General features: G+C 37.8%; 1 protein-coding gene across 1 annotated transcript; it reads left to right on the forward strand.

Moving 5' to 3' along the window:
- The first annotated feature begins 221 nt into the window (after positions 1-221).
- Positions 222-1,046, forward strand: CLDN25 (claudin 25). Its single transcript, XM_051991294.1, has one exon. The coding sequence runs from the start codon at positions 222-224 to the stop codon at positions 909-911; it is 690 nt and encodes a 229-aa protein (XP_051847254.1). The 3' UTR covers positions 912-1,046.
- Positions 1,047-12,045: the final 10,999 nt, after the last annotated feature.

Consider the following 12,045-nt stretch of genomic DNA (forward strand, 5'->3'; position numbering starts at 1 on the left):
CAAAACTCTGGGCACGCCTATTAGTCCCAAAGCTGCCAGGCTTATGCCACCTGCCTCCTGGAAAGCTGAAACCAGGCTGCTCATCAAGTGCTAACAAGCCCAGCTTCTTTCTGCCCTGCTCAGCCCCCGAGGGAGCCCTGCCCTGCTGGCCAGCCACAGAGAAATCCCAAAGATCAGTACCCTCTCCTCCTTCCTTCCCTCCCTCCCTGGAGTGAGTGACCATGGCCTGGAATTTTAATGGAAAAATACAACTAGGGGCACTGCTTCTCTCTCTCCTTGGATGGATCTGCTCTTGTGTTACCACAGCTGTTCCTCTGTGGAAGAATCTCAGCTTGGAACTGAACGAAATGGAGAGCTGGAGCATGGGGCTTTGGGGGGTCTGTGTGATCCAAGAGGAAGGGGCTGTAGTATGCAAGACTTTTGAGTCTTTCTTGGCTCTGCCCCAGGAGTTCCGAGCATCCAGGATCCTCATGTTGGCCTCCAACGGGCTGGGCTTTTTGGGGTTTCTCTTCTCTAGCCTCGGTTCTGATTGCTTCCAGCTCCAGGGGGTCAGCTGGGGATTGAAGAAATGGCTACGATTCCTCGCAGGGGTGCTGGTGGAGGTGGCTGCAGCTTCGACTCTTTTCCCTGTTTCTTGGGTGGCCTATAGCACCGTCCAGGATTTCTGGGATGAACACGTTCCTGAGATTGTGCCCCGGTGGGAGTTTGGAGAAGCCCTCTTCCTGGGCTGGTTTGCGGGAGTTTTTCTAGCTGTTAGTGGATTGCTCTTGATCTGCTCGACCTGGCTGGCAAACGATGAACCACCTTTGCCTCCTAATGGCTCTCTGGTAACCCTTCCAACAGGGAGTCCAGCTGAGATGCCAGAGAGGTTCTTCCACCCACCTCCAAGACACAGAGACCTGGTAATCTAGGGTTGGATCTTAATTAGGGAGCACAAGGAGAATTAAAATGCTTTCTTATCCATACCAATTCATTAATCTTGGCTGGTTTTACCTTGCTTCTGGTAGTGGTGACAGTGCTAATGGGACTGGTGCTGGTGATGGTGTTAAAAGGGTCCAGAACATAAGGGATATAAATGGGAAAAGATAAATGTTCTTCTATTAGGTATATTTTTATTAAAAATGTAACAATAATAAATGTCACATAGTCTACTACACAGTCATACAATAAGAACATTCTTAACAACATAAATGTAATATATAATACAATATATAATGAAATGATAGTGAACATCATATAAATATGTAAATAATATATGTAATATGATAACGTTCATGTGTTTTCCCCATTTACTAAGGATTAATGAACTCTTCGGGTATCTGGAAGTGACATATTGCCCCAGTGAAAAACTTCCCCCTCTCCCTCAAATTGGACATGAGGCAATATAATAGTGGGGAAGTATGCTGGGTTTGCAGTCAGATTTGCTTAAAGACCTGAGTCAAATCCCAGCTCTGCCTTCTTTTTTTATTACCTGTGTGATTTTGGGTAAATCTTTCAATTTGTTTGGGTCTCAGTTTCTCCCAGGTAAAATGAAAATGTTGGGTTAGAAGAATTTTTATATTCCTTCTAGCTTTAAATCTTGACCTAAACATATACAATTTGAAGAAACGAATGCATGACTTTGCTGCTTTGATATTTAAGAAGAAAAATCTTACGTTACATTTTGATGATACAGCTGGGCTTATGAAACCAGCTGAGATTGTGTCAACCTTGCCCGTAAGGCGACCTGGGGGCTTCCTAAACTATGTGAATGATTTCCCAATAAGGCCTGTACTAAGCAGGCAGATGCAATGTGGACATAGGAGAGCTGTCCCATAGAGGGGACCATCTGTTCCTAAGTAGCATAACTTGTTTTGGTGATCATCTCCAAACCTGGGGGCTACAACATCCTATTATAGAACATGTCTTTCACTGAATAAACAACCCCCTATATCTGTGATGAGACCCTTCATTTAAAAAAAAAAATCAATGCTCTGCAGGGATTGGGGAATTAATGTCCTAACTACTGGCTCTGACAGGACATGCCCCCACCACTAATTTCTCTACATCCTCAATGGAGAAAGAAAAGGCAGCTGCATCCAGCTTCACTGGGAACTCTAGGAAGCAGATAAAATCTAAGTCCTCAGGATCTGAAATTAACCTCTACCTGGCAACCATCTCTTAAGAGATTTCTGGGATTAGAGAAATACAGCAGGATGGATTACGTACAGCTGCAAACTAAGGGAAAATAAGCGCTTATAAGCAGCAGCAAAAGAAAATGACCTTTGGAAAAATCCAGTGATTAATGTTGGGTCCTAAACAGGGTCTTTGTTATCCAGGAGTTCACCTGGTCCTGCTGTGGGCCTTTCAGACCTCATCCTAATCTCATGTTTGCAGCATCACCGCCCTCAACCCCACTCCCAGCAGCTGAGATGTGTTCTGTTACAAACATAAAATCATAGCTTAATCTCAGTAAAGAGAAGTGAATACCAGAAACTTGTTAAGCAAACATTCTGTTTTCCTTATGTTGAACATCACAGGGAACACAAGGGAGAAAAAACAGAGCAAGCATTTCCAAAATGAATCCTTTCCTGAAAAAAGGATGAGCTACTCTACTCCAGGGCACTGCATGACTTTAGAGTAAAGAGATTTAGGATCTCAGATGCAATTGATGCTGTTTCGAATTCACCTACAATTGAAAAGATAGAGAGAAGTGACAAGGGAACAGCTCTTTGGGCCTTTAAAATTAACTCTGTCTTTGCTGTTGGGAATTTGGAGCAAAATACTTTATGATTAAAGTTTCTTCTTTTGTGGCAAAGGGACTACTATTTTTGTATGTGTGAAAATTGGAGAATATGAGTGTAGTAATGTCACAAAAGAAAAAAGGTTAAAAAACAAGACATATTTCAATTCAACATCAAGTGCTATCTTAGGTGCTATAAGAAAATGATATTAATCATAAGAACAGAAGGAGTACATTATAGAAACAGAATCAAAGACTTAAAGAAACTGATATGGTGGAAAGAATGTCTGTTCTGGATCCTGGAATCCCTGCTTGGGCATGAATTTATCTGGGTGAACTTGGGCAAGTCATTTAAAATCTGTGTAGGTACTGAAGTAAAATGAGGTACTTGGACAGGACAACTTTTCTAGCTCTAATGCTATGATCTTGTGACTACTAGAATCCCTTCTAACTATATATTGGGAATCCATGATCCTAAATCAGAATTAGATGTGAATTTTGAAAATATCTTCTGATTAACAAGCAGGCAGGAAAGAAAGTATAATGTCTGAGCTCTCTGGAAGGCCTTAGGATCAGTCAAAGTCCTTGGTCTTTAGAAGGAGAAGTGAAGGAGGCAGGCAAGCTGTCACAGGACTTATCAAAGATGAATCCTGGACTCAGGAGCCCAAAGTCTTCTCTTCATGCTGCTGCAGAGAGTCTGATCCTCTCTCTCTGCCCTCCAATCCTTGCCTCCATAACCTTATTACACCATATTCAGCAAATGACAATCCTGAGGAGAGCCATCACATCACCATATCATATAGAACCATTGTCTCACATTGAGTAGGTAATTAATCTTAAGTACTCTGCTGCCTTTATATTCAAATACACCTTCTCAAAGTTCCAGCGTTCTGAAGGAAGCAAGGAAGGAAGGAAGGAAGGAGGGAGGGAGGGAGGAAAAAAAGGAAAGAAGGAGGGAGGGAAGGAAAAAAGGAAGGGAAGGAAGAAGGTAAGGAGGAAGGGAAGACAAAGAAAGAAAAAAGAAAAAGAGAGGAGAGAGAGAGAAAGAGAGAGAGAGAGAGAGAGAGAGAGAGAGAGAGAGAGAGAGAGAGAGAGATGGGGGAATGGAGAGAAGGAACAAAGAAGGAAGGGAAAGAGAGAGGGAACAAAGAAACAAGGAAGGAAGACAATAAACATTTATGAAATACCTACTATGTGCCAGACACTATGCTATACACTTTTAAAATATTATCTTATTTGACCTTCACAATAACACTAGGAGACCGGTACTATTACTATCTCCATTTCATAATTGAGGAAACTCAATCAGGCAAAGGTTAAGTGACATATCCAGAATCATAGAGCTATGAAGTATCTGAGGTCAGTTTTGGACTCCGCAGGTTTTCCAGACTCTAGGTTCAACATTCTACCTAATGCATAACTTAGCTGCCTACTGACAAGATATTTTAATTATGTCTTTAGAGCTGGTCCTATGGGTGGGCAGAGGGCAAAAGACCTTCTTGGATGCTTGAAATCTCCACATAGAATGACTTCTATATGGAAAAGCATCACATCCAAAAAGGTCCTATCATAATTTACATTATGCCAATGGTGTGGCTCTAAAGAATCAAGATTAGAACTTTCTAATAATAGGACATGGGATAGAAACAGTTAGATGTTGAAGAGGATTCAGAAAAGCCTGGTATATGGAGTACTGAGCAGGTAGAGGGCTTTTTGTGGCTAAAATCCTCAAGACTCACGACAGTAGATCTCAGACCTCAACATTCAACTGAAACATTTCTCCAAAGTTATCAATAATGTCTTAAATGATGGATCTAATGATTTTTTTCTTGGTACTCATTTTGGTAACTTCTCAGATTGATCTTCTGCAGGAATTCACTTTGTTCTCTGCTTCCCACTCTGCTACTAGTCTGTTCCTTCTCCATTTCTTTTACAGGATTTTTATTTAGGTCAAACTTGCTGAGCTTGAGTATCCCAAAGATCTCTTTCCTGGGCTATATTGTCTTCTCTTTCTATACTTGGAAACCTCATTAAGCTGCCATGGATTCAATTATCATCTCTCTGCAGATGACACAAATATATGTGTCCAGCCCTAACCTGTTTCTTGTTCTTCAGGATCAAGTCTCCAAATTTCTATCAGGTACCTGGAATTAAATGCTCTGGAGGCATCTTAAAACTCAGTATATACAAAAGTGAATTCCTTATCTTTATCCCCAAACCCTCCCTTCTTCCTAACTTTTCTATTACTGTTTGAGGATGCCACCATTCTTTCAGTTTCTCAAATTCACAATATATATATCCTCAGTTCTTCACTCTCACTCCCTATATCTAATCAGTTGTCCAGTCCTATAAGTTTCTAACTTCCTAACACCTTTTCTATAAGCCTCCTTTTCTCCTCCAGCACTGAGTGGTATAAGCTTTAATCATTTCAGGTCTGCACTCTGCAACAGCCAATTGGTTTATCTGCCTGTCTCTTCTTTCCTCACTTCAGGCCATCTTCCTTTTAGCTGTCTTAGGTTTGACTATGTAACACCACTTTCCCCATTCAATAAAAGTCAGTAGCCCCTTAATACCACCGGGATGAAATAGAAAATCCTGTTTGGCTTTTAAATTCCTCATAACCTGGTTCATTCCTGCCGTTTCATATTCTTACACCTTCTTTTGTTCCATGTAGGTTCCAAGGGACACTGGCCTCCTTGCTGCTCCTCTCACAAGATTCTCTCTCTCAAATCTAGTTTTTACTGTCCATCCACATGCATGGAACTTTCTCCTCATATCTACTTCCTTTGTTCTTTGGTGCTCTTAAAATCTCAACTGCTGTAAGAACTTTTTCCCAACTCTTTAATTTTTTATGCCTTTTTATAATTTTTATTAATTTGTGTATTTATTTTATGCTTTTTTATAATTTTTATACTTTTCCTTTGAGACTACCTTCAATTTATCTTGTAAAATATTTTATTTGTACATAGCTGTTTATATGTTGTCTCTCTCATTAGACTGTGAGTTCAATATGACTTTACTTTTCTTTGTATCAACACTTAACATAGTACCTAGCACATAGTAGGCACTGTTTGTTGATTAAGATTAAACATCTCCAAAACCTTTAACCAATCATTGTGGAGCATGATTTCCAGTCTCCTCATCATCCCACTCATCTTCGTCTTGATATACTCTCATTTGTCAAAGTTTGTCCAAAGCCAAAGTCCCAAACTGGGCTTCAGTTTTTAGGGCAATTTAAATCAGAGGTAATATCATCTCTTACTCTGGATTTCTATCAATATAAAGACTCCATTAGGTTTTTTTTTTTTTTTTTTTGGCTGCTTCATACTTTTGGCTCATACTGAGTTCTCCTAGTCTTTCCCTGGACTTAAAATACAAAACTGGATAAAAAACCAATCTGAGATGCTGTGAATTCTTTCCAGCTCTTTTTCCTCTACATCTCCATCTTCTCCAGTTTTTTTCCCTTTATTTTTCTCTCTTTCTGTTTTTTTTTTTAATAACTTTTTATTGACAGAACCCATGCCAGGGTAATTTTTTACAACATTATCCCTTGCACTCACTTCTGTTCTAATTTTTCCCCTCTCTCCCTCCACCCCCTCCCCCAGATGCAAGCAGTCCTATATATGTTAAATATGTTGCAGTATATCCTAGATACAATATATGTTTGCAGAACCGAACAGTTCTGTTGTTGCACAGGGAGAATTGGATTCAGAAGGTAAAAATAACCCGGGAAGAAAAACAAAAATGCAAACAGTTTACATTCATTTCCCAGTGTTCTTTCTTTGAGTGTAGCTGCTTCTGTCCATCACTAATCAATTGAAACTGAGTTAGGTCTCTTTGTCAAAGAAATACACTTCCATCAGAATACATCTTCATACAGTATCATTGTTGAGGTATATAATGATCTCCTGGTTCTGCTCATTTCACTTAGCATCAGTTCATGTAAGTCTCTCCAAGCCTCTCTGTATTCATCCTGCTGGTCATTTCTTCCAGAACAATAATATTCCATAACATTCATATACCACAATTTACCCAACCATTCTCCAATTGATGGGCATCCATTCAGTTTCCAGCTTCTAGCCACTACAAACAGGGCTGCCACAAACATTTTGGCACATACAGGTCCCTTTCCCTTCTTTAGTATCTCTCTGGGGTATAAGCCCAGTAGTCAGTTTTGTATTGTCATATGAGCATTTGAAGGGGAAATACTTAATCATTCATCAGCTCTTCAAAAAACATCAGACATTTTGGGGTTTTTTTATTGTTCAGTTGTTTTTCAGTCATGTTCAACTATTTGTGACCCATTTGGGGTTTTCATGGCAAAGAGACTGAAGTGATTAGCCATTTTCTTCTCCAGCTCACTTTACAGATGAAGAAACAAAGGCAAACAGGGTGAAGTGACTTGCTCAGGGTCATACAGCTAGTAAAGGTCTAAGACCAGAACTCAGGAAGAGCAGTCTTCCTGAGAACTGGCCTGGTGCTTCCACTGTGCCATCTAGTTGTCCTGAAGACATACTTTAAAGTTTAATCTAAATTAAGATTTTCTCCATCATTTTCTTAAGTCAACATTTGCTGGTTTCCAAAGTGTGACTGCTCACACAGAAAAGCTTGCAATGGTGTGGGCTGACTCCAACACATCCCTGTCAGTGCCTATGGTCACAATCTATCCAGACCTTCTTAAGAGAGAGAGGTGTTGATGGCTTCAGAGATGCCTTTTAGCCCCAGACCTATGATCCTTCAAGGTTACAGGGTTTGAGGCTTCCTTACCCACCATCACAACTTTCTACTGAAAATACAAAATCTTAGAACCAAGTTCTTTGAATGTGCAGACTAAAGTAAGCTTGAAGTTTGCATCTGGTTATATAGTCCCAGTGGGAATCACAAATAGAAAGCTATTCTATAGTATAAAGTATACTAAATATCTTTAATTAGTAAAAATAATGATTTTTATATTATTTGTCTAAAGGAATACCCTAGACCACTGGCTCCTGACATTTTTTGTTCTTTGAATCCATTTTCAACACCAAAATAAAATGTATTGTGAACCCCCTGCATCCTCTATCACTGCTCTTTTAAAAACATTTATTTTTATTTTCAGGACCAAATTCTCTCCCAACCTTCACACCAGAATTCCCCATTAAGAAAGCAAGAAATATGATACTCAATATACATGTCATATAAAACATATTTCTACATTAGCCATGTTGAGGATGAGAGGTGAACAAGAAAAATAAAGTCAAAAAATTTTGCTTCAATTTGCACTTAAGTTCATCAGTTCTTTCTCTGAAGGTGGATAGCATTTTTCATCATGAGTCCTTTGGAATTTTCATGAATCATTGCACGGATCAGAGTAGCTAAGACTTTCATAGCTAATCATCATACAATATTGCTGTTACTTTGAACAATTTTCTTCTGGTGCTAGGTCACTTCACTTTATATCAGCTCATATAAATTATCTTTCCAGATTTTTCTGAAATTATCTCCTTTATCATTTCTAACAGCATAATAGTATTCTATCATTATTATATATCACAACTTGTTCAGCTATTCTTCAAATGATGGGCAATTCCTCAATTTCCAAATTTTTGCCCCCACAAAAAGAGTTTCTATGAATATGTTTGTACTTATGAGTCTTTCTCCTTTTTTCTTTGACCTCTGTGGTTTCCTTGACCCAGACATATTGCTGGGTCAAAGGGTATGTATGCACTACTTTATAGACCTTTAGGCATAGTTCAAAATTGTTCTCCAGAATAGTTGGATCAATTTATAACCCCACCAATAGCCCATTAATGTACCTATTTTTCTACATTCCTTCTAGAATTCATCATTTTCCTTTTCTGCTTCCATGGCAACTTAATATGCTGCTCATAATCTTTTTCATTTATTAACAATAACTACAATGATAACATATTCAAAAAATTCCAAATTAAATTTTACTCATAATTGTCAGAAGTATGAAATTTTATATTTACATTTATAAAAACTCTTAAGAAATATGAAACTAATTATGAAATAATTGAATATTTTGTGGAGAATACTCTGTAAAAATTTAAGGAATATATCAAAACCTCAAATGCATACTATTGGTTACAATATTTCATATTTTATAAATTTTGTTGAATATAAAGAAATTTTCTAATGAAATAAATTATAATTTGCAAGATAACTTAACAATATAATCATATATAAAAACTTGAACAAAGGTTTGCAGTATTTGATTTAATCATGGATACACTCTTAAATCTGGTTCTGCATGTAGCTTATGTAGTAATTTGATTTAAAACAATAAAGTGAAAATGTTTACTCACAAATATGTAGAAGAAAATGAAGAATTTTGCAAACACATTATTTTAAATTTTTAGTTACCTAACCAATTAACAAAGATGAATAGCTAATTACAAAAGAAAATGCTTTCTTTTCTATAGGCAAACAAGCACTATGTTAAATGATATATTTTAATTAAGGCTTAATTGTATATTGCTTAATTTTTAATTTATTAGTTTACATGTAAACTTACTTTTGAAAGGAAAGTATCTATTCAGATTTGACTTTCTTCTTTTTTACCACTGGCACACCAGCTACACTTTCATAGAAATTCTACTGAACAATGGACCGATACTGCAAGCCAGTTCATTTGAAAATCCATCAGACTTAATCATAGCATAATCAGAGGGTACATTTAAAAAAGAAAATAGCCTTAATACTGCAATGAGAGGTGATATAAGGGTTATTTTTGCAGAACATTTGTAATGGCCTATGATTATTGTAAAATAGCTTCTATTATGCATGCCCAATGATCATAGTTTTCAAATAGTTTGGCATTTGCATTGAGCGAATGCAAACATTAGTAATATCTTGATCATGTGATTAATCAACTGATGAGATACAATTATAGGATAACAGAGGAATGAGGGAGCAACTCTGATGCAGTACATAAATTGCAAGTGAGGGTATGCACATATGTCTGATCATCCATTGGGAATTAGTTTGCCCTAGAATGATGAACCATTGCTTTGGTTTGGAAATGTTGCATTTGAAAGTAACTGCTACGTGAACACCAAAATCATAGTGCACAATCATGTCAGTGTCAAACAGTTGCAGAAACAAAATAGTAATGCTTCAAATATTCTTACATTTTTTGTCATGAACACAATTGGGCAATTATTTGTTACTTAGTGAGCTCTTACAGAATTTTTAGTATGGACAATCCTTGGGCTACCATTTATCAACTCCCAAAGAAATCACAAACTGAATGGGCAGCACTGTCCTACAGTTTTCAGGAATGAAGTCTGTGGATAAAGGAATTAAAAAAGACAATTTGAAAGTTATATTCTCCACTCACTAGGCCTCCACTGCTGAGTAGCAATTGCAGTCTTGAAGTTCAACTAGAACACTACATTGGACAGACATTAACTTGGATAGCTGCAAGATGTCAGCAAGAAAGCTCTAATAACCTCCTGGTTTTTGCATCCATTGCAAGGTAAAAAAGGACACCAACTTTTGACCGTACCAAAGGCAACCTATACAGTGTCCTACTGTACATTTTGCTGTTTCAGCAAAATTTAATAAGGTGCTCATGCTGTCAAGTGGGAACATTCTGAAGTATTTGGGGGTTGATTCTGCATTCTGTGATTTACCATTTTTGAATATATGGTTGGGATCAGTCTTGGGACAAGGGGAATGTGCTTAACCATGGTTCTGCCAGTGAAAGATGATGCTATCAGCCTTTAGTAGAATTCATAAGATGAAAGAATGCCCATATCACCCATAAAAAATAATGCCCCTCCCCAAAATGATGCTGATTTGTTATGGTAAAGTTAAACTGTTAAGATATTTGGATGACTTGAATAAGGAAGTAAGTTGAGAAAGGAAGTTCAGTATAGAAGCTGCATATAAAATTATAGTCAGAGGTTATTTGGTGCATGTCTGCTATGGCTAAATTTGCTATTTGATCTTAAGCTGTGGTGAGATGTACTAGGATTTAAAATCAAGAATACAAATTGTGTTCAAATCTCACTCCTGCTGTGGTAAACAGAGTTGGGAGCAATAAAATATCCCTAACTGCATGTTCAATATCCCCAGCAGATTTATATATACCATATGACAGTGGTAACTACTTAAAAGAGGGGTGAGCTACAGTTGATGAGAATACTACACACCTTGGACAAGGACTAGGACTTAGGGAGCATTAGAGACTGGCTGCCTTTAATGGGTAAACTCCTGGGATGGTCTTAGAAGTATTAATGTAACAGCTGGGAAATCTGGGGGTTCTCCAAACAGTTCAGTTTCTGGTTTGCTATCAAGTATTAGGTAATTCCTATTGATTTCCTTTTTCTGTAGAATGAGCTGACATTTAAAAGACCTCAAAAGATGGCATTTGGGAGGAAGGAATGCCATTTCCCTTATGTTCCTATTAGATATTTCCTCTACTATTTTTCTCTCTTTCATATATGAAAATTCAGAAAAAGTGCCTAGCCCAATCTTTTTGGCTTCAAAGGCTTCATAAAGGTGAGAACTTTGTTATTATTTTAGAACCAGTCTACTGGGATTTATTTCAAAACTTGTCTGACCTAAGGCATGCCAAGAGATGATCCATTTTCAAGCATGAATACCTGTCTCTTTTCCCATTCCAAATGAATTCCTTCTTAGTAACTTTACTAAAGCCTAAATGGAAATGACCAAGTTACTCATCCAATCTTTCTGATGCTTACTTACATCCTGAAGCTAACACATGGACTGAGAATCCTTGTGTACCACCTCAGAATAGCCCAAGCAGCACCAGAGCTGCATCTGGAATAAGTGGGTTCTATGTGATACGGGCATCAGAACTGCCTGCAAAATAGTTGATTATTAGGACTCTCCCTAGTTGCCATCTTGTCTTTAGCAACAATGCACTGGAACATTCTGCAGATGAAGGAAGTAGATGAATTAGCTTAAAGACCATTCTAAAGTGACTTTGGTGGTGGGGATAAAGTTTGCTACAGACTTGGAGCCTGATATAAGACAAATTAACCCTATAGTTGCAGTCAGATCAAGAGAAGTGGCAAAGGATCAGTGGTAGCACAAGGGCCAAGGGATTGAGGATATATCCTATCCTTCCAACTGGATCCCAATCTCTATGGCTTCCCTCTAAAATAGTTAAATGGCAAATATGATATAAATTGGAAGATGGAAAGAGTTGGTCAGAAATGTAAATAAAAAATGAGCTGAAAGTTGATTTGGATGCAACTTAAGAGTGTGGATGCAATTTAGGGCTAAATTTATTTTTTTCAAGTCAACTAACTTTTCAGTCTATGGCTATCCACTTCTATTTCTTTTTTTCC

Source organism: Antechinus flavipes, chromosome 3 (assembly GCF_016432865.1).
Source record: "Antechinus flavipes isolate AdamAnt ecotype Samford, QLD, Australia chromosome 3, AdamAnt_v2, whole genome shotgun sequence".
Taxonomy (NCBI): Eukaryota; Metazoa; Chordata; class Mammalia; order Dasyuromorphia; family Dasyuridae; genus Antechinus; species Antechinus flavipes.